The following is a 23067-nucleotide window of genomic DNA, read 5'->3' on the forward strand; positions in this document are numbered from 1 at the left end:
AAATAAAGTTAAATTTCTTCTAAACCTAAATCTCATTAACAAGGATGTTTGATGGCAGGAATGTAACATTCCACCAGGAGACTCTCAATTGTCTTTACTTAATAGTAACTAAGCCTTCAATATCCTGATAGTATTCTTTGCCCCAATAACCCTTTGTCCTCACCTACCCAACTCCTGCGTATATAACCAACCACCCCTCACAACCCGGGGCAGCAGCAGCTCTTCCTGCCCACGGGTCCTGTCCCCGTGCTTTAATAAACCACCATTTTGCACCAAAGATGTCTCAAGAATTCTTTCTTGGTCATCGGCTCCGGACCTCAGCCCACCAAACCTCACCTAGGTTCTAGAACTTCATCATATGGCGCCCAATGTGGGGCTGTGAGTCTTTACATTTGGACTCTGAGCTTCGGTGCAAAATTGGTGAGTACTTTCTTTCCATTTACTCTGATTTCAGGGGCTTTTCAAGGAGTATGGTCTTATTGGAACACTTGCATGTCAATTGCTCAGGCTGTAATCCTCTAGCCCGTGGCTACTCTATGGGGAGGAGAGCGTCTGCCTTTTGGCTGTAAGCTAGTACCCTGGCCGGAATGGCAATAAGACCCAGAAACTTGATGGCCTCACTCTATTCCTGTTCTTATAGAAAGTTGTCTCTCTTGGGCACGGGACAGCCAACTAAGTCACCAGGACGGCTGCCAATCTTAAGACTCCGGACCTCAGCCCACCAAACCTCACCTAGGTTCTAGAACTTCATCACAAGGGTCTAACCAAGAAGGTAAGGTGCAGAGACAGGAACCTTTGAGGTTTATGAGAGACCCCCCCCCCCCCACACACACTCTATTTGGGCTGTTTTCATGTTCTGATGCCTGCAGGACCTGCTCTCCAGGACTGGCGTTGCATACGGAGAATGTAGCTATGGAGTCAGTAAGACAAAGATTTATTCTCAGTCTGAAGAGTGGTTTCTTCAGGCCAATTAAGAGTGGGGACTGGGAAGAGCCCCTGTAGGTCCTTGGAGCTTCGTCGCTGGGAATTAGGAGGACGTTGGAAAGGCTGGCAAGAGGGCTGAAGGCTCCTGCAATACTTAAGTTTGTAACAGTCTTTTTTCCCATTGCCCTGGCCCTTTGCACCTATAGCAGAAACCAAGGGGTTTTGGTCTGTTTAGAGGCCGTCATAGGCCGGGGTTGAAAATCAAGAGTTTTAGTGGTCTTTCAGGTGGCCCTTGTGGGTGTGAGTGAGCTGGTTTGCCAAGCTAGCTAAATGTGGAGTAGATGCAGTTTCCCATTCCATGCTGCTCCTTCAACTAAAAAATCCTGGTTCAACCTGTTAGTAAATGAGAGCTAAATGCTACCCAGGTGGATTCTCTAAAGGAAGACTAGAATCTTCCCCAGAGACACTGTGGCGTTGGTTATAGTAGTTACGACCAGGTCACCAGGCTATTGTGTGCAAATCTGAATTCTGTTTCAGTCAACAGGCTTAGGAAAAGCTACTGTAATTGCCTGATGGAGATTTCCGGTGAGCGTTCTAGGATCTTGCCAAAGTTAGGGGTTTGTTTCTCTAAATGTTTTAGGATGTTCTCATGGGGCTAATTTCATCCAGCGTTTGGTGTGGTCCTCCCCAACGAGCGCATGGCCTGGCTGATACAAATCTTAGAAACCGGGGTGGTAAGTTGGAAAACTATGTTAAATTCTTCAGCGAACATGGATCCTGAGTCACTTTAGGAAATTTTAACTCTGGCTCACAGTCTGACTTTGGTCCAGGGAACGTAAGAGATTTGGGATTTATTTGGATCCAAAGACTTAACTTTTTAAAAAAAATTTTTAAAAAGATTTATTTATTTATTTGACAGAGATGGTGAGAGAGGGAACACAAGCAGGGGGAGTGGGAGAAGGAGAAGCAGGCTTCCCACCAAGCAGAGAGCCCGATGTGGGGCTTGATCCCAGGACCCTGGAATCATGACCCATACTGACCAGGACCCTGGAATCATGACCCATACTGAAGGCAGAATATTAACGACTGAGCCACCCACGCATCCCAAGACTTAACTTTAAAGTGGCAGGTTTTATTACATTCAGGGAAGGAGGGAGTGGGAGTAGTTCAGAGGAAAAGGGAAGTTCTGTGAAAGGGTCAGTATACAAAGGGGGGGTGATGTAGCAAAGGTAGGAACTGAATACCAGATAAATTGGAGATAGAAAACAGGAAAGGAAAAAAGAGGCTTCAGAAGCCCCCTTTTCTCCTTTGCTTGCTTCCATTAGTCTAGAAGAGGCGTTTTTAGATTCTTGGTAACGTTTGGAAGCTTCAAAATCCCCAAATCCCAAAATCATACTCAGTTTTAACAATTTTAGAGCCATGGCTGCCCAATTCAGTTTTGAGAAAGTAAGTTTGGGGAGATTGAAAGTTCTTTATAATGGCCACTAAAGTTTTAAATTACTTTTGTTTAAGTTGGTCCATTTAGTTAGAAAAAGAAGACTTAGAAGCCGTTTAGTCTTCTTTCCATGATTTGCTTGGCTCAGTTAATTTAGAAATAGTGTTTTGCACAGAGGCAATCTTTGAATCCTGAAAACGTTTGGATCCCTCAAGGTATCAATTAAAATGGGCATCCCATTCAGGTCTCTCTCTGTCTCTCATTTAAGGAGCCACAGCTTTCTAATTTAATTTGAGAAAAACAAGTTTGGGGAGATCGAAAGTTCCCCATAATAGCTATTGGTGCTCTAAAGTACTTTTCACTAAATCTGTCTATTTGGTTATAAATGTGCATGTGGAGGGGCCATAGTTTTTTTTTTTTTTTTTTTTTAATTTTAATAAATTTTTTTAGTTTTTATAAACATATATTTTTATCCCCAGGGGTACAGGTCTGTGAATCACCAGGTTTACACACTTCACAGCACTCACCAAAACACATACCCTCCCCAATGTCCATAATACCACCCCCTTCTCCCAAACCCCCTCCCCCCAACAACCCTCAGTTTGTTTTGTGAGATTAAGAGTCACTTATGGTTTGTCTCCCTCCCAATCCCATCTTCTTTCATTTATTCTTCTCGTACCCACTTAAGCCCCCATGTTGCATCACCACTTCCTCATATCAGGGAGATCATATGATAGTTGTCTTTCTCCGCCTGACTTATTTCGCTAAGCATGATACGCTCTAGTTCCATCCATGTTGTCGCAAATGGCAAGATTTCATTTCTTTTGATGGCTGCATAGTATTCCATTGTGTATATATACCACATCTTCTTGATCCATTCATCTGTTGATGGACATCTAGGTTCTTTCCATAGTTTGGCTATTGAGGACATTGCTGCTATAAACATTCGAGTACACGTGCCCCTTTGGATCACTACGTTTGTATCTTTAGGGTAAATGCCCAATAGTGCAATTGCTGGGTCATAGGGCAGTTCTATTTTCAACATTTTGAGGGACCTCCATGCTGTTTTCCAGAGAGGTTGCACCAGCTTGCATTCCCACCAACAGTGTAGGAGGGTTCCCCTTTCTCCGCATCCTCGCCAGCATCTGTCATTTCCTGACTTGTTGATTTTAGCCATTCTGACTGGTGTGAGGTGATATCGCATTGTGGTTTTGACTTGTATTTCCCTGATGCCGAGTGATATGGAGCACTTTTTCATGTGTCTGTTGGCCATCCGGATGTCTTCTTTGCAGAAATGTCTGCTCATGTCCTCTGCCCATTTCTTGATTGGATTATTTGTTCTTTGGGTGTTGAGTTTCCTAAGTTCTTTATAGATTCTGGACACTAGTCCTTTATCTGATATGTCGTTTGCAAATATCTTCTCCCATTCTGTCAGTTGTCTTTTGATTTTGTGAACTGTTTCCTTTGCTGTGCAAAAGCTTTTGATCTTGATGAAATCCCAATAGTTCATTTTTGCCCTTGCTTCCCTTGCCTTTGGCGTTGTTCCTAGGAAAATGTTGCTGCGGCTGAGGTCAAAGAGGTTGCTGCCTGTGTTCTCCTCAAGGATTTTGATGGATTTCTTTCTCACATTGAGGTCCTTCATCCATTTTGAGTCTATTTTTGTGTGTGGTGTAAGGAAATGGTCCAATTTCATTTTTCTGCATGTGGCTGTCCAATTTTCCCAGCACCATTTATTGAAGAGGCTGTCTTTTTTCCACTGGACATTCTTTCCTGCTTTGTCGAAGATTAGTTGACCATAGAGTTGAGAGTCTATTTCTGGGCTCTCTATTCTGTTCCATTGATCTATGGGTCTGTTTTTGTGCCAGTACCATACTGTTTTGATGATGACAGCTTTGTAATAGAGCTTGAGGTCCGGGATTGTGATGCCACCAACGTTGGCTTTCTTTTTCAATATCCCTTTAGCTATTCGAGGTCTTTTCTGGTTCCATATAAATTTTAGAATTATTTGTTCCATTTCTTTGAAAAAGATGGATGGTACTTTGATAGGAATTGCATTAAATGTGTAGATTGCTTTAGGTAGCATAGACATTTTCACAATATTTATTCTTCCAATCCAGGAGCATGGAACATTTTTCCATTTCTTTGTGTCTTCCTCAATTTCTTTCATGAGTACTTTATAGTTTTCTGAGTATAGATTCTGTGTCTCTTTGGTTAGGTTTATTCCTAGGTATCTTATGGTTTTGGGTGCAATTGTAAATGGGATTGACTCCTTAATTTCCCTTTCTTCTGTCTTGCTGTTGGTGTAGAGAAATGCAACTGATTTCTGTGCATTGATTTTATATCCTGACACTTTACTGAATTCCTGTATAAGTTCTAGCAGTTTTGGAGTGGAGTCTTTTGGGTTTTCCACATATAGTATCATATCATCTGCGAAGAGTGATAATTTGACTTCTTCTTTGCCGATTTGGATGCCTTTAATTTCCTTTTGTTGTCTGATTGCTGAGGCTAGGACCTCTAGTACTATGTTGAATAGCAGTGGTGATAATGGACATCCCTGCCGTGTTCCTGACCTTAGTGGAAAAGCTTTCAGTTTTTCTCCATTGAGAATGATATTTGCAGTGGGTTTTTCATAGATGGCTTTGATGATATTGAGGTATGTGCCCTCTATCCCTACACTTTGAAGAGTTTTGATCAGGAAGGGATGCTGTACTTTGTCAAATGCTTTTTCAGCATCTATTGAGAGTATCATATGGTTCTTGTTCTTACTTTTATTGATGTGTTGTATCACATTGACTGATTTGCGGATGTTGAACCAACCTTGCAGCCCTGGAATAAATCCCACTTGGTCGTGGTGAATAATCTTTTTAATGTACTGTTGAATCCTATTGGCTAGTATTTTGTTGAGTATTTTCGCATCTGTGTTCATCAAGGATATTGGTCTATAGCTCTCTTTTTTGGTGGGATCCTTGTCTGGTTTTGGGATCAAGGTGATGCTGGCCTCATAAAATGAGTTTGGAAGTTTTCCTTCCATTTCTATTTTTTGGAACAGTTTCAGGAGAATAGGAATTAGTTCTTCTTTAAATGTTTGGTAGAATTCCCCCGGGAAGCCGTCTGGCCCTGGGCTTTTGTTTGTTTGGAGATTTTTAATGACTGTTTCAATCTCCTTACTGGTTATGGGTCTGTTCAGGCTTTCTATTTCTTCCTGGTTCAGTTGTGGTAGTTTATATGTTTCTTGGAATGCATCCATTTCTTCCAGATTGTCAAATTTATTGCCGTAGAGTTGCTCATAGTATGTTCTTATAATAGTTTGTATTTCTTTGGTGTTAGTTGTGATCTCTCCTCTTTCATTCATGATTTTATTTATTTGGGTCCTTTCTCTTTTCTTTTTGATAAGTCTGGCCAGGGGTTTATCAATTTTATTAATTCTTTCAAAGAACCAGCTCCTACTTTCGTTGATTTGTTCTATTGTTTTTTTGGTTTCTATTTCATTGATTTCTGCTCTGATCTTTATGATTTCTCTTCTCCTGCTAGGCTTAGGGTTTCTTTCTTGTTTTTTCTCCAGCTCCTTTAGGTGTAGGGTTAGATTGTGTACCTGAGACCTTTCTTGTTTCTTGAGAAAGGCTTGTACCGCTATATATTTTCCTCTCAGGACTGCCTTTGTTGTGTCCCACAGGTTTTGAACCGTTGTATTTTTATTATCATTTGTTTCCATGATTTTTTTCAATTCTTCTTTAATTTCCCAGTTGACCCATTCATTCTTTAGAAGGATACTGTTTAGTCTCCATGTATTTTGGTTCTTTTCAAACTTCCTTTTGTGGTTGAGTTCTAGCTTTAGAGCATTGTGGTCTGAAAATATGCAGGGAATGATCCCAATCTTTTGATACCGGTTGAGTCCTGATTTAGGACCCAGGATGTGATCTATTCTGGAGAATGTTCCATGTGCACTAGAAAAGAATGTGTATTCTGTTGCTTTGGGATGAAATGTTCTGAATATATCTGTAATGTCCATCTGGTCCAGTGTGTCGTTTAAGGCCTTTATTTCCTTGCTGATCTTTTGCTTGGATGATCTGTCCATTTCAGTGAGGGGAGTGTTAAAGTCCCCTACTATTATTGTATTATTGTTGATGTGTTTCTTTGATTTTATTATTAATTGGTTTATATAGTTGGCTGCTCTCACGTTGGGGGCATAGATATTTAAAATTGTTAAATCTTCTTGTTGGACAGAACCTTTGAGTATGATATAGTGTCCTTCCTCATCTCTTATTATAGTCTTTGGCTTAAAATCTAATTGATCTGATATAAGGATTGCCACTCCTGCTTTCTTCTGATGTCCATTAGCATGGTAAATTCTTTTCCACCCCCTCACTTTAAATCTGGAGGTGTCTTCGGGTTTAAAATGAGTTTCTTGGAGGCAACATATGGATGGGTTTTGTTTTTTTATCCATTCTGATACCCTGTGTCTTTTGACAGGGGCATTTAGCCCATTAACATTCAGGGTAACTATTGAGAGATATGAATTTAGTGCCATTGTTTTGCCTGTAAGGTGACTGTTACTGTATATAGTCTCTGTTCCTTTCTGATCTACCACTTGTAGGCTCTCTCTTTGCTTAGAGGACCCCTTTCAATATTTCCTGTGAGGGGCCATAGTTTTTAAACATAAAACCAGTGAGGGTCCCAGAAAGGGGGGCACTTTCAAAGCATTCTGATGACTGGGATCCCATACCTTAGAGGTTTTTCTCTAAAGCAAGGAGAAAATGCCTGAAAGCACAATTTAAACAGGAAGAGCCTGGTTCGAGAAGGAATCAGGCCGAAGGCCAGGACAGTTCCAATAGGAAGTCTGTCTCTGAAACGGAGTCAGACTGAAGGGCAAAAGAGTACTCTCATAAGAAACAAGACCTTAAGATAGATTTCAAATAAAGAGCTTGGACACAAAGTAGAGCTTAAAATCCAGGAAAAAACTTAACCTTCACACTCCAGGGTCGTCGAGAAAGCAGTGAACCCATTTGGCTCTATGGGTACTGGCACCTGTTTGCTCACCAGCCTTGGAGTTTTGAGGGATCTTTCCTGGGTCCCACTTCCTACCACAACTAATGTTAACATTAAAGATAAAAGTCATGTTACCAGCAAAAGTGGGTTTGCTGGGAAATGACAGAGACTTGTAATCTGAAACAAGAAAACTGCTTCCAAAACCATGGGCAAGTTAACAGAACAAAGAAGAATGGTCTACCATGGAGGAGAATGGGGGAAGGTGGCAAGGCTATTTCAAACAAAAAGTCCAAGGGAGTAAACTGGAATGGTAGCTTTTCATTGGCTGGGTTGGGACTGTCTCTCATTGGCTGGGCTGTTACCAGGGAAGAAAAAGAACCTTTCTTCCTCCTGCTGAGATAGTAAAGTAGTAGTGACTTGACCTACTGACTTGAAAGATAGTGTCTTCCTGTTGGGTCTGCACTTGACTAGGAGAGGTAGGGCATGAGAGCTTCCCCTGCTGGCCTCCTGACTTCATTGTGAACAAGGCGTCCTTTCTTTAATTTTCACAAAGTGATACGAGTTTTAGAAAGACTACTGGCTCTGAGGAGAAGGGAGGCTGGGAGGGAGCAATTAGGAATCCATTGTAGATGAGACATGATGGGGGCTGGGATGAGCCTAGTCACTGCTGAGATAAAAAAGGATAGATTTGATATATTTTGGCTGTGGATTCAACAGGACTTGCGTTTACAAATAATTTGCAAATCTAGTTGCAAATAAGCATGAAATTGATTGGCTTAAACCATTCTCTGTCCTTGCCTTTCAGGTGTTGGTCATCCTTAGGCTGTTGTGGAGGTGCATGCCAGTGCTAGTAGCACCTGATTTCCTTTTTCCTCATGCTAGTGAGGGAGAGCTCAAGTGTCTCCCCCATGGCCTTTTTATCAGATTCTAGAGCTATATTTTGATTGTACCATCTTAGGCTAAGTGCCTACTCTAAAACAATCATGGCTTCGGCTGGGGATAAAAATGCCTCTTCAGGAAACTGTTGCTGTGAAAAAGGAGATGGAATTAAAATAATTAGTTTGCACAGACTACTGTGTGCCCTCTAGGAAGAGTGAAATGGATTTTTGGAGGGAGACACCTATAGTGTCTGGTACCTGGGGGAAGATGAGGGGAGAGGAATTAAGCATCACTCCCAAGTTTCTGGCTTATACAGGATACAGATTGTGGTGTCAATTACTTTTGACACTTTTGTTAAATTACAATTACAATTACAATTACATGTGGGCATGGTGAGCCCTCAGGATTACCAGTTTTGTGGGCAACATCTGTAGTTTTGTTTAGATAGTTAGGTTTGAGATGCCTATGAGACCTTTCTGGTGGAGGTGTCGTTAAGTATTTGGAAACAGTAGTTGTGTCTGCCACTGGAGGAGGGATTGAGGTTGGTGGAACTGGTAATTAAAACCGAAGGGCTGGATGATGATAATTAGGGAGAGAGTGTAGGGGGTTTAGAATCTGACCAGAACAGTCCAGCATTTAGAGGTCTTGGAGAGGGAAAATAGTACAGATACTGAGACAGAGCAGTCAGATAAGATGAGAACCTGGAAAGTGTGTATCATGGAAGCTGAGAGAGGAATGTTTCAAGGAGGAAGCCGTAAACCAGATCTAACATTGCCAAGAGGTACAAGATGAAGACTGGAAAGTCCATCCAGTTTGGCAGCACTGAGGCTGTTTTATTTCTAAACGTGTTAGAAATTTCATGTTTGTTTTAGTTCTGAGAGCCTGGGACATCACACTGAGGCCATGTTGGTTTTTCTCTGTTGAGGAATCTCATAATCACTTGCCCTTCAGCAGACCAGGCAGCTCCTGCCCCTGCACCTTTTTTCCCTTCTAAACTTTTTTATTAAAGGAGCTTTTCAAACACAAAAGAGAATAGTTTAATCAATTTCCTCATACCCATTATGTGGTAAGGGCACGCTAAGGACTCTTTCCTTTTAATTATTGATTTTCAAAAGATGATCTAGTGTCCCAGCAGCCTTCAAAGGTAGCCAGTGTGGCTTCTTACAGTTATCATTATGAACTCACAGATTTTCATATACTTGTGTTTAAGTCACATTTAGTCTTTTAACACTCAAATTATCCCATCTTTGGGGATCAGGAGTCTTTTATTTCTTAAATGGCTTTCTTGTTTTCCCGTGCATCCTTAATGATTTATCAAAAAAGCCATTTCACTTTGTTGCTTTCATAATTTCATCTACAGTCAATACGACAATTCTGAGATTGAGAACACTGTTAAATTTTTTTTCCCCCAATGGAGAGGAAATCTATTTGATTAGCATGTATTTCCATGACTGTTGGTTATGAATCAGGAGTACCAAAAAAGTGACAATATTCCAATGCTATAAAACAGCTTAGGGCGCTTGCCCACTTACAGGGGCAGGGGAGGTTGGGGCACAAACCATGGGGACATCAGCTCTCATGTCCACTTACCTTGTCACCTTTGTAGTAAGCACTGTTGGAGATGAGGGAAACTGAGGCAGGTACCAGATGGCAATTTATGATTTAGGGGCTTGTCAGATATAGACCTCAGCAGCTGGTCTTGGTTTCACTTTCTGGCAGAGGTCTAAGGAGCACACTTGAGCCCATTTTTGGGATTGCAAATATATCTTTCTTTTTCATTTTACTATATTTTTGGGTAGTATTTTTTTTTAAAGATTTTATTTATTTATTTGACAGAGATCACAAGTAAGCAGAGCAGCAGGCAGAGAGAAGGGGCAGGCTCCCCGCTGAGCAGAGAGCTCAATGTGGGGCTGGCTCCCAGGACCCTGGGATCATGACCTTAGCCAAAGGCAGAGGCTTTAACCCACTGAGCCACCCAGGGGCCCCTTTTGAATAGTATTTGATATATTCTCTTTGAAAGAGTCTTTCTCTAATAAAGAGGAAACTTTTTTTTTTTTTAAGTTGCTTTCTCCCTCAGCAAGGCTGAACACTCGTTTTTCCTTAAATGTTCAATAAAGATCCATGACTAGGGAACAGAAAGTAAGAGGACCTATTGGATTCCAGCAGGGCTTCTAGTATTTTGTGCTCTGACTCTGTAAGACAGTGGAAAAACAAGTGATCTCCTCAGGACAGAACCTTGGGCAGAGCCTCCTGGGAGACAGAGGCCATTTTTCCACCTTTGGTCATCTCTGACCTGAATGAAATAATGTCTTGCGATGATGGATACCAGTTAAGAGTTGTATGATTCTTCTGTTAGTAATGGATGCATTTACTCCAGAGGGAGGTTGAGTGGGAAAGGTGGGAGAGGGTGTTGGGAGAAAGGAGAATTCCTGTTCATTCTCTGTCATCCACACTCTTGGTTTTATGTATGAGACTGGCATTTTTGAGGAGGTTGGGACCCAGTCCTGTGTGTGAATTTGAAAGCCTTACATTCAGACAGCTTCTTCTTCTGTTATTGAACTGTTCTCAGAAATACCTCTATTGCAAATCCTGGGCTTTTTTCATCCCCGATAGCATTTAGGATGTGTTTGGCCACAAATGACTGAAACCCCAGAATAGAAGTGCTCTTCTCTCTCATGTAATAAGCAGCGCAGGCCCTTTTACTGTGTTTGCCCTATTAAACAGTCATCCTCCATAGCTGTTCTTTCCTCGTTGTCAGCTCATTCCATCTTAGTCATTCATAAGAGGTGGATTTCACCTCCTCATTTGTTGCTGGAGCCCCAGCGAGGCAGTCTGCATTCTAGTCAGCATGAAAGAAGAAGGGTAGGATTGTACACAGCATCTGTGCTAATAACTCACTGGCCAGAGTTGGAAAACGTAGTCTTGGTTCTAAGCCCAGCTAAAAATCAGGGCTTTTATGACAAAGAAAGAAGATAGATAGTGAGACCATGGGCTTCAGCCCTGTGATGCTTCATGTAGTACTTGTTTTGTTTTAAAGATTTATTTAGGGGTACCGAATGGCTAGTTACTTAAGCATCTCCTTTGGCTCAGGTCTTGAAGAAGCCATGGTCCTGTAATCGACCCTTGCATGGATTTTTTCCCTCTGTCCCTCCTCTCACTGGAGCTCTTTCTCTCACTCACTCTCTTTCTTAAGTAAGTAAATAAAGTCTTAAAAAAAATATTTACCTGAGAGAGAGTGAGCAGGTACACAGTTGGCCACATGCACACAACTTGGGGGAGGGACAAAGGGAGAGAATCTTCAAGTAGACTCTCCACTGAGCATGGAGCCCTACATGGGCTTGGATCCCCCGACCCTGTGATCATGACCCCAGCCAAAATCAAGAGTCAGACGCTCAACCGACTAAGCCACCCAGCCGCCCCCCTCAAGTACAATAGTACTTGTTAAGAGCACAGAAAATGAGTTGCTAAGTCACTCAGCTCTCCGCCAATTCAGGACACCCTGGATCCTCTTAGAGTGATTGGCTGAGTCCCCTTAAGCATATGTGGTAAGACCTGCTTAACTGTCTTCTCTGTTGTGGGCCCCATGCCAGATGCTGGATGTACTGTGAGGCAGTCAATAGCAGGAGTCCGTGCAGTGTGGTGTGTCCTCTTAAGAAATGTTAGGGGGCCACTGGGGCACACAGGGAGTTGGGAAAGCTTTGGAGAGAAAGGGATCTTTTAGCCAAGATTCAAAGGGTAAATTAAAATTGGCCAGAAAGAAGAGAGATGGGTGTCCGTAGAAGTGATGTGCAAAGACTGTTCTAGGTAGGAACAGAATGAACAAAAGCCCTGAAGGTGACAAAGTACGGCCTGTTCTAGGAACTGACTGTACTTCAGAATGGCTGTGAGGAATGAAGCTGGGAAGGTAAACAAGACCCTTATCTCAGAGTGCCTGGAACATCATTGAAACAAGTGTGGACCTATCCTGTAGCTATCTATCCTTCAGATCACTAGAGGCAAATTGCCTCCATTTAGACTGGGCTGCTCCAGAGGGAGTTCAGGACAGGGAGTGACAGGATCAGATTTTTCTTTCTGAGTCAGGTTTTTAAAAGCTGAGTCTCGCACACCTGCATCTTTCATGTCCTTTCTCTGGAACCCTTTGGTGTGGAGTGCAGTCACCTGTGGACATAGGTGAAGCAGTCCATCTGAAGTAGCTGAGCACATTTTCTGTGGGTCATATTGATGGGAGGCTTTCAGAGGACAGGGGCATGGCCATATTGCAGATGACTGTGAACTTTCAGAGTAGGACTCCTCTTCCTTGATCTTTTGTCTAAAGAAGTGAACTTGGCAAATGGGATTAACATTAGAAAAAGCTAGAAATATTTGCTATTCCTAACACTACATACACACACACCCCACCCATACTTGACTTTCTTAGTAGGAGGGACACTTAGGTCTCTGATGCTCTTATTAAAGATAAGCCTGTTTCTGGCGATTTCTCTCCTGGGGATGTGTCTATAAGTGGGGGAGTGGATTGCCCTGGCAGCTCCCACAGGGTTTAAGAAGATGGCAAGCCCAATATTTAGCAGAAGGGTTAGGCTCAGCCTGATGACTTTCTTCCAGGATAAGGTTTGTGATTTGCATCTAAAGCGGCGCAAAACATAGTTTGTATGAATTCCATAATTCACCGAGTAAATGAAACTTATGAATTTGAATGCACTGCCAGTGGAAAGGGCCGAGTTGTTGGAAGCAGAACCAGCCAGTGCCCTGAGCATACCTCTTAATGAAATTTCCCTGAAAGTGAAAAAGAGAGGGAAGAGCCTAGTGGTTGCTATCACTTATTTTTTTCCCCTAGTTTTTTGCCCCTTTTGGGCAAACAGGAACAGAATATTAATATGTTTTCTTTAGGAAGGTAGAAAACTGAGTTGGCATCTGGTAAGGAAATGGGGTATGGGATAGGGTGAGTACCTTCTGCCCAGAGTCTGGTAGATACAATGCCAAGGGCTCCTGTGTAGCCTGGCCACAGCCACACTTTTTTTTGCTCAAGTTCTGACCGTCAACCACTTGGGGGTGTCACTGTGGAGTCTTGAGAAACAATAAGGTCAGAGGGTGTACCCTGACACCAATGATGACCAGAAGGGAGCCCCAAAAGGATGCTGCCTTGTAAGCTTTCATAAGCTCAAGGCAGTCCTTCAGGAAGCACTGGGAATTAGGAAGGAGTGGGAAGAGGGTAGGGTTTTCTACCCAGAAAATAACAGTGAAAATGAGCTCTGTGAGTGCAGGTCCATCCCCAGGCCAGGAAAAGCCAGGCCTCAATTGCAGGGAGCTTCCCTTCCCACCTGCTGTGTTCTCTGGCCCTCTCTCATTGCCTTCTCTTGCTTCCACTGAAGGAAAGTTTCTGTGCTGTGCTGTTCTGACCCTCGGTCAGGGCTAGGGTTGCCTTCTGGGCAGGGGCCCTGGAAGGCTGGTAGGGGAAGCCTTTCCTAGAAAGAGTTCCTCCAAAAATGTCAGCAGGCCTCAGGCCTCTTGTGAGCCTTGGTACCCATGATATTCCCTCTGTCCCTTATCAGTCAGACTTTCTGCTTTCCCTTCAGGGTCTAAGTGGACAAGGAAGGCCCAGAAGGGAGCTTTTTTCTTTATTTTGAAATTTCTTTTGTTTCCTGTTTACACCAGCTCCAGGCCCCTTGGGGAATGACTAAGGGACTGTGGAGGATGGTTGTTGATGGAGATAGAATTTCAGAGCCTCTGATCTGGGCCTTTGGGTTGAAAGGGAGGGGCTGCCTGGAAGCTGGGCTGAGACAGTTTAAAGCAGCAAAGCAGTTTTTCCTTGCTACCCTCCCGACAGGGAGGGGGATGGAGTGGGACTGGACTAGTCTGGTCCCGCTGTGAGGGCCACTGGGGAGGCAGGGGCATGGGTGGTGGCATGTGAGCTAGAGATCACAGTGGGTTCTGTCACTCTCTCCATGCAGTCTGATGCTTTGGTCTGTGGTAGGTCAAGTAGAATTCTCATTAACTCATTAGGTCACCAAGTCCTTGGGTGCCTGCTCTGTTCCAGGCACTGCTCAGCACACTGGGAAGCAGGGAGCCCATGGCCACTGAGATACTGCCGAGTCTGACGTGTATGTGATGCTTTAGCCCTGTGCCCAGCTTGCACAGACTTACGGAGTTATGTACGTGTACTGGTAGGCCCATTATAAAGCATGCACAGGAAAGAAAATACAAAGGAGAAAAATAGAAGTTAGTTGTAACATTTCTTCCCACACTTCAGTGGATTGTGTTGCACACATCCCACTCCAGAGAGCACTAGTATGGGCCGCTGCCTTTATGTGTCAGTAGCTTTGGGAAGTGGGTTACTTTTGAGTTGGGGGGCTGCGTACTGGATGAATGGAAGCCATGGAAGAGGAAGCGGGACAGGGCGATGCTGAGCTCACGTAACTGGTGAGCACATGGGCCCCAGCAGGTCCTGCCGGCCACCATTCTTCCCATGCCACCCTCCTTGGGAAGGGTGCCCAGGTTGCCTGGTGGCAGGGGGTGGGGGGATTAAGGCTCTATGTTGCTGTCCTATGTGCCCTGGTCAGGATACTGAGGGCTGTGGGTGGCGGTGTTGCTCTTCCGCCTCCCTCTTTATCGGTTTCACAGACTTCCATTGCTGTGGCATTTGATCATTCCAGATAAGATAAGGGATCCTTTCTTCCCTGGGAACACCAAGAGATCTGAGGCCTCCGGGGAGTATAGTGAGCATCAGAGCTGGGGCCTGGGCCCTGCTCTCCCAGACTGGCCACTGCTTCCTCCTGCTGGAGGTCATCCTCTGCATCTGCCGATCTTGTCATCCCCTGGAGGAGCGCACCAGTGTACCTCTAGCACCTCCGACTCTTGGTCTGGCATGTGCCACCTTGCTGCTGGGCAAGAACTTGGGCCAGGTCCCTGGCCCCTCGGCATCCCTGCCTATGATGGAAGTTGCCGCTTGGACTTGGCTGCTTTCACTCAGGCATAAGCAGCCAAAGAGGAAGTCCCTGAGGTCTGAGCGAAAGGCCTTTTCCCACGGGGTGGAAAGGAGCCCCGAACACCGTAAGCCTCCAAGTTCTCTTCGCTTTTTATTCCCTTGGCCTGTTCTCTTGTGACATCTACACCAAGGGGTTGAGGTGGTGAACTGGGGGTCAGGAGCCCAGAGAGCTGGCTGTCTTGCCTGCTCCCCATCCATGTTTTTTGGGCTATGCCCTTGCCCCTTGCACAGGGATTTGCCCTTCCTCCTTGCTGGGTCCTATTGTAGCTTGTGAGGGAGTGGTTGTCTGGGTGGGTGCTGGTCTCCTGCTCAGAGGGTGCCTCCAGTAAGGGTTCTGGAGATGCTGATTCAGTGACCTGCATCACGCATGGGTCCTGGGGTTACTTGCTTATGAGGCAGGTAAAACTTAGAAAGTTACCCTCTTTCAGGCTTGTTCCTTTAGGGTGTTAACTTCATTTCTTAGCTTTATTTCTTAACTTCATTTCTTAGCCCCTGCATCAGGCAAGGCTGGATCCCAGGACTTTGAGATCATGACCTGAGCCAAAATCAAGAGTCGGCTGCTTATCTGACTGCGCCCCCCAAGCACCCCTTATAGCATCTAGAACTATAGATAGAGCACTAGCTCTTGTACTGCTTTCTGCCCCGGATACCCCACTACCCCTCACCCCTTCTCGCAAGGAAGGACAGGAGTCAGGGTGATCTTGCAGGACACAGTGCTGGGCGAATGCTCATCAAAGGATGTGGAAGGACCAGAGAGGCTCAGCACTGAGCTGGAGCTCACTGCCCCTCCCCTGTGGGCACTCTGCCTGGGCTCCTTCCTGCCCTTCCTCGCCTAGGGAAACCAGCAGCCTTTGTGAATCTCCTTGACGACGGATGGATAAGTTAAAAATAACCTTGTGCTGGGGCATGCATGCGTGCGTGTGTGTGTGTGTGTGTGCACGCGCACATGCGCTTGTGGCTGGATACAGGCTCTCTCCTGTGCTGGACTCCAGCTAAGCCCCTGTGGCTTCCTGATGCTCCTGGTGAACAAATGTGGGAGGCCTTGGTGGGGCCCAGGAGGTCACATGCTGAAGCTCCTCGGGTTAGGGGTCAGATCTAGATAATCTGCAGCATCATTCCTGTGCTGATGGTTGCCACTGGGGTGTGGGTGTTTATGTTAATATAAGGAAGGGAAAGCTTTTCTGAATGCCTCAGTCTTCGTTCACTCTAACTGGAGAGGGATGATTCCAGAGGCATTGCTGTGGTTCAGAACCTTCAGTGCCGGATTAGGACAGAGCCATGCGGTGGGGGTGGGGGGAGGGGCGGTGGGAGTTTGGCGGTATCTCTTTAGGAAGGAAGATCTTTCTGGGCCTGTTTGATAAGGTGAGGACACTGCAATATGGAGGCACTTGCGTGGACTTGTCCAGAGCCCCCTCGCTGTGCTGTGGCAGCCTAAGGAACAGTGACCATGTCATTAGAAGCTAAGGCTCTTGCCTCACATCCTGCTGATGAGGTCATCTGGATAGGTCCCTCACCAAAGCCAGCTGCCTCTTATTAGCAGTCTTACACTAGTTAAAGCCCTCGGTTTTAGTGTAGTTTAGAAGGAGCTATTTCCCTGAGGGCAGGGGCTGGGTAGCTCTTTACCATACCTGGAATTAATTCCTGGCTTCCTCTCTCCATTATTTTCCCATCCATTTGTAAGCATTTTGCTCTGTACCAGGCATGGGTACGTGAAGAGGAAAAGGTGGTCCTTGTCTTGAGGGAACAACAGACAAGTACAAAAATATCCCCATCAGTCTGCATTGTGGCCAGCACCCAGAATGAGAAGGTTAAGAGAAGGAGTGATTGGGTTAGAGAAGGCTGGGAGAACACAGTGACATAGGGTACATGGTACAGTAACCATGAAACGGTGCTCGATTTCATGTACTTCTTGGGGAAATTCAAATTATTCAACTTAAGAAAAAGTGACTGTTTTCTTTTTTCACAAACATATATAACAAAATCTTTGAAGATGTGGTGAAATACCCGTTTGCCATTTCTAGTTTACTTCATAGTGAACTTCTTGCCGAAAAGTAAAATGGGGTCCCCAGCCTGACCTCCACAATCCCATCTTCGCGGCTGTCGGCCCCACACCTCCATACTCAGGGTGCGCTGGCCCCTGGCGAGCCCGGAAGCCTGGGTGCCCTGCGGCTCCCTGTGGGCTAAGGTCTGCTCATCTGGAACGTGCCATTCCTCCGAGGCAGTGGTCCACACCCTACCCGGGTGAACACACTGTAGCAGCTTCTTGTACTAGCTGTCTAGCCGTCAGGAGGATATCAGGAATGAAGACATCCTGAATTCCCTCAAGGACCTCTGACCCAGTGGCGGGTTCGAGCCCACCCTCATCCTTTTTTGAGAAGTGCGAGGTGAAGTGTGTGCAGGTGCACCTCCTCTTCACCTTCCTGCTCTGCCTGGCCCCAATGACTACACCACTGCCTTCATGACTGACCCCCACTTCATCACACGGTCTCTAGTCTGCCGCAACGATGTCGCCTGGAACTTCCTGGTGGGCCCAGATGGCATGTCTGTGTGCAGTCTAGCCATCGACGTCCAGCCTGATTTCGAAGACCTGCTGTCCCAGGGGCCCAGCTGTGCTAGGGTGCCCCTCCCCTCTCTGCTGCCTGGCAGTCACAGTGCTGTCCTCTGGGGAATTCATTCACGATGGTATTTCCTCAAACTCTGTGTAGAGGAATGCCTGTGGTCCAGGAAAATCCCCTGAGATGGGCACTTCTTGTCCATCCCAGCCCCACCCCCTCACGAAACCAAGTTTCCTTACTAATAAAGTGTCAGGTGTCAAAAAAAAACAGTAGATTCCAAGATGCTTAAATAAAAGGAAATGTAGTGGGATGAACATGGAGAAGTCAGAAGACATGGGTTAATAGGAGATTTGGGGCCCACCATTGAACTTGCTCAGATAAGGATCTTCCTGTCTCCTTTCCCTTCCTTCCAGAATGACTCTGTGGCTCCCAACAGGTATGGGAAACAATCTTACAGCTATTGAGAACTCTGCAAATCGAAGCAATATTGTTCGACTCTAATTTGAAATGATTTGACTTCTTTTCCATCTCTTCCCAACAGCAGTGGTTCTAAATTCTTCTAAGAGATAAATGCTCCGAGTAGTAAGGTCCCTAGGATTCAGAGCAGCCTGCCCTTGGTACTTTGGATAGAGAACCAATTGCTGGCATGACTCTGCTCCCCTCGTGGGGGGGTTGACAAGCAGGGTGAGTTTCTGACATGGCCGGAGCCCAGATGGCAACTCTGTGGGTGACATGGCAGGGTCCTCTGGTGCCTGGGGCTGTGTGGCTGGAAAGGACAGCAGCACCCCAGTCTTGGTGAAGCCAAGACTCTAGTAAGCAGTATGGTGTGTTTTCCACACTGCCTAGGGCTGGCCTCCTCATGGGGTGCTCCTGTGGAGTCTGGAAGTAACACAGCAGACTTTGGGGCATTTAGTTGGGAGGACAACAGCCTGCATACCCGGCTCTTCTCTGAGAGCCTGGCCAGAGCCACTGGCCACTCTGGGGGTACTAAGGTTCCACAGCATGTTGTGGGAGAGCAGGGACTTTGCTGCATGATTTAGGTGTTGGTGGAGAGGTTTTAGAGGTGGATTTGTCTTTCTGGGTCCCCGCGGCCAAACCCTCCTTGGCAGTAAGCCTGGCAGCAAGGGCAGGGTCAGGAATGAGGTCCTGCTGAAATTCAGGCCTACCTCCCCTTTTGGATACAAAAGAGTCCCTTTCCCCCTCCTCCAGACTGTTCCCTCCCCTGCCTCTGGGAGGGCAGGGGGGATTGAGCAGATAGTGGCTGTTCCTCAGTCCCCCATGGCAGATGTGTGCTTCCCTTCCAGCAGAGTCGGCCCCCTCGGCACATGTCAGAAGAGTGTCAGGATCGCTGTGAGTCCCATCTGCTCTGTCACCTGGCTGTGCTAGGTCCTCGAGCCTTGTTGGGGGGTCTTTTCCCACAGATCTCTTATGACGGGCATGTACTTCTCATTTTTGACCTTCTCCTCATCCTGTTTTTCTGCTGTGTAGGAATTGGAGTCAGAAGTGAAGATAGATGGAGAGACTGCGTCAGACAGTGAGAGCCGAGCGGAGACTGCTCCTTTATCAACGTCTGTAGATGATACCCCAGAGGTCCTCAACAGGGCCCTTTCCAATTTGTCTTCAAGGTATAACCTGGCTTCATGATGCAGATGCTTGCAGGGGCCTCACCTCAGGTCCGAGTGCTATGGAAAACCCAGGGTCCTCAGGCAGCCTGTGGTCATGGGACGTGAGCCCATGGCTATCAAAGTGTACAGGCTTGGCCTGCCCAGAGGCAGTGGCCACAGTCTCCCTGCTTCTGCTCAGGCCTTCTCTGAATGAAACCTTGTGCTTGATGGCAGCTATGAGCACAGCCTAGAAGGATCTGGCCTTTGAAGGGTGCTTCGGTGGGGCCGGGAGGGACAGTAGTCTGAGGAGGAGGAAAGTGTGGACAAAGGGGTGGTGGCAGGCAAGGTTGCTGACAACTTGTGAAGGGTTTGTGACTAATCAACAGGCTGCTTTTCACAGAGGAGCCCAAGTTTCTAGGTCAAAGTTTAGTTTTCCCTCTCCCACACACATCCATTGTGGACATTCCTTAAATTCACCCAGAAGAATTGAGAAATCTCAACTTGGGTGAATCCAGAGCTAAAATATTAGTCCCTTGAGACTCTGGTCCTCCAACACTGGCTATGTGGGCAGATTAAAAAACGCAAACTTTAAGACCTCAAAACATTATCTGAAGGTGTTGCTATGTGTGTCTTGCACACATATGTCTCTTTGAAAGGTAGTGTCGTGCAATGGTCAAGGGCTTGGGTTCTGGAGCCAGACTTTTAGGATTCAAATCTCGGTTGGACCACGTCACAGCTATATGATTTGTGTATATCCATTTCCTATCTGGAAGGGTTAGTAGTGTTGAGGCTTAAATGCATTAATATATGCTGAGTCCTTATAAAAGTGCCAGATGCATCTTTGTGATTGTTATTACTGTTGTTGAATGTTGTTCTTACTATAAAGATACAGGAGCAGAGTGATTCAGGATTTTGCTGCTGGAAAAATGTGCAGTGTTTTTCTTTGGATAGAGAGCCCTAGAAGCCATCCAAGTAAATACAGAAGTGGGCACCACATTTCCCTTGGGACTTTTGCCAGATTCGTTTGTTAAAATAGTAAGCTGGGAGTATTTTTCTGTACACCTTGGAGCACCTGCTGAGTTTGGTGTGGGTGAGGTGATGGCTGTTGGCCCTGCTTTTGCCCGCATGTGGCTAGTACCTCTGTCAACGGGAAGGAGGTACGCTGCAGGAAGGGATTGATCTCTCCTTCTGGAAAGAGCAATCCCCCTTGACTTTGTGCTTTGCTTCTTTCCCGGCTCCTAACATGTTTTCTCCTTCTCCTCTTAGATGGAAGAACTGGTGGGTGAGAGGCATCCTGACTTTGGCCATGATTGCATTTTTCTTCATCATCATTTACCTGGGACCAATGGTTTTAATGATCATTGTAAGTGCCACTTTGCATGCTTTTTGGTTTTGCCTTCAGTTTTTCCTACGGCTCCATCATCTTAAGTGTAGGGTATTGGGTTGGTTCTGGGAATCAGTGGGAGTCCTGGGTCCTCAGACCACATCTGCCTTAGAACTGTCACTGCTCCCCTTCCAGGAGCCAACCGGAGGGCTGTTGGCATCAGCCAGTTGTGTGTAGTTAAAGATATCTCTTCATTTTAAAAGTTGATACTATTATTTCAGCCGTTTGATTAGCCAGTGACCCTGGCTGTGACTCTATGTGACTCTCCGTTTTGTTTCTTGTTTCCCTGGGGCCTCACTGTGGGGCTTAGGACTTTGATTTAAAAAATCCCAGTCCACAGCACTGCTCTCTTAGTCTTCCTGCTGGCACGGACAGGGTCAGATGACTAGTGGCTGACTGCTGAGCAAAGCAGTTGGGGATTTTCAGGTATTTCCATTCAAAGTCAAAAGGGGGAAGAGATTGATGGAGTCCAGGGAAGTACAAAAGTAAAAGGTTAATTGAAGCTTCAGAGGGGCCTATTTCTTGGATCTAGTCTGTGTGACACAAAGGACTGCACTGCCAAGGGGGTGCGGAGTAAGTGGGAAAGGAGGAGGAGAGCAGAGTCACTGTAGGACTGACATCCTTAAATATGATCGTTTTTCTTCAAGGCCCATGACCTCTGTGTGGGTTTCTGTTTCCAAAAATGGTAAGAACTGGGGAATTAGCAAATACTCTGATTATTTTCTATCTTGTAGGTGATGTGTGTTCAGATTAAGTGTTTCCATGAGATTATCACTATTGGCTACAACGTCTACCACTCCTATGACCTGCCCTGGTTCAGAACCCTCAGCTGGTAAGCCCTCTAGCCCCACAGGGGCCCTGAACGGATTTGGATGACGAGCGTTTTGTTATAGGTATTTACAGTCATGGTGGATAGAGGGGAGTGATGGCCTCCCACTCAGATAGCCCCTTTAAGACCCAAGTATTTTATGTGGCTGGCCTGTGGGGAGTGTTTTGTAGTTGCCTGGGGTCTGGAGTCTTCTACATGACTGCGTCTGTGAGCACGTTTGCATTGGTATTTGGATTTATCAGATGTTGCACAGCAGCCCCCACCTCTAGACCAGCATATTTTTTATGCTCTGATGTCCCGGCATCCCATGAGAGTCCTCTGTAGGTTGTCTGTGCTGGTGTTGCTGTCTCTGGAACTTGGTTTCCTTGTCCTTGAGACAGATGGTTGAGACTGAGTCCGTTGGCTTTGGAACCCTCATTCCTTGGACAGAGGTACCTTAGGGGCCAGGTGGGCAGGAGTGACCGTGAATACAGAGGATCTGGGCTCCTCAGAGAAGCTCTGGTCCCTCTCTCATAGGAAAGGGCTCAGCTGCCTTCAAGCAGAAACAGAATCAAAACCTATAGCCCAGGTGATGTCTGAGGTCCCTTTCTGATCTGAAACTCTGCTGTATTGGCCACACTGTCCTTGTGAGACACGTGAGCAGAGCTCTGCGTGGTGCCGAGAGGACTTGGGGCAAATATGGACCCTTCTCACCTTCTGTGCTGGGATGCAAGGGTTGGTTCCATGACTTAGCAGCCTGAAAGGAATGTTTCATGCCTCAGCAACGTGGTCATGACCAAGGGAGCTGACGTGCACAGACTTGGGCTGGACACATCCTTCCTAGAGATGCTTCCCCACCAGCCAGCCATGCAGGCTGCCTCATGGTCTCCACACAGGCCTATGCCTGCCACCCAGGTTCAAGTGTAGGTCTCTTCATGGCTCTTCTAGAGCTGGCAAGTGGTATTTTAAATTTTGATCACACACTCAGGGTGTCTGACTTTCGATTGTGGTCACTGACCAAAGGGAGTGTTTTTCATGTAACAGAAGACAAATCCAATATGAGAGTTCTTGAACTTTTACAATTAAAAAAAAAAAGAAAAAGAAAAAGAAAGAAAGAACATGGCAGAGAGAAGTCCTCCACTCTCTTTCCTACCTCAGGAACCTGGCTGAGTATTTGGAGTAGGCCTGCTTGCTCCCATACTCTGAAGAACCGCCGAGGCTCTAAAGGTATATGAGCCATGGCTGCCCCCTGCCCAGAGCTCCAGTAGAGGAAGCAGGTTATACACACATGAAGAGTTAATGCTGGTGAAAGGCTGATGTGTCAGAGATAGGCTTCAGGGAGGCAGATACTTTGAGACCGAGAATAATTAATTGCTTAGTGAAATGACCAAATACTACATACTATAGAAATAAACATGGGGGAGCCAGAGACCATGTTAGGTTGTACAGGCTTTTATGAAGAGAATGGTATTTGAGCAACGAGTGACAAAACGGGGTGAGTGAAGTGGAT

The 23067-nt window shown here is 45.8% G+C and overlaps 1 protein-coding gene across 1 annotated transcript in view; it reads left to right on the forward strand.

Annotated features, from left to right (window-relative positions):
• Positions 1 to 23067, forward strand: part of CDS2 (CDP-diacylglycerol synthase 2) — a 68272-nt gene that overhangs the window by 26853 nt on the left and 18352 nt on the right. The window contains exons 2-4 of the mRNA XM_059133885.1: positions 19250 to 19386; positions 20632 to 20728; positions 21484 to 21581. Of these exons, the coding sequence (XP_058989868.1) occupies positions 19250 to 19386; positions 20632 to 20728; positions 21484 to 21581 (332 nt within the window). The remainder of the gene's footprint in view (positions 1 to 19249; positions 19387 to 20631; positions 20729 to 21483; positions 21582 to 23067) is intronic.

This window comes from Mustela lutreola, chromosome 9 (genome assembly GCF_030435805.1).
Source record: "Mustela lutreola isolate mMusLut2 chromosome 9, mMusLut2.pri, whole genome shotgun sequence".
In the NCBI taxonomy this organism is placed as follows: domain Eukaryota; kingdom Metazoa; phylum Chordata; class Mammalia; order Carnivora; family Mustelidae; genus Mustela; species Mustela lutreola.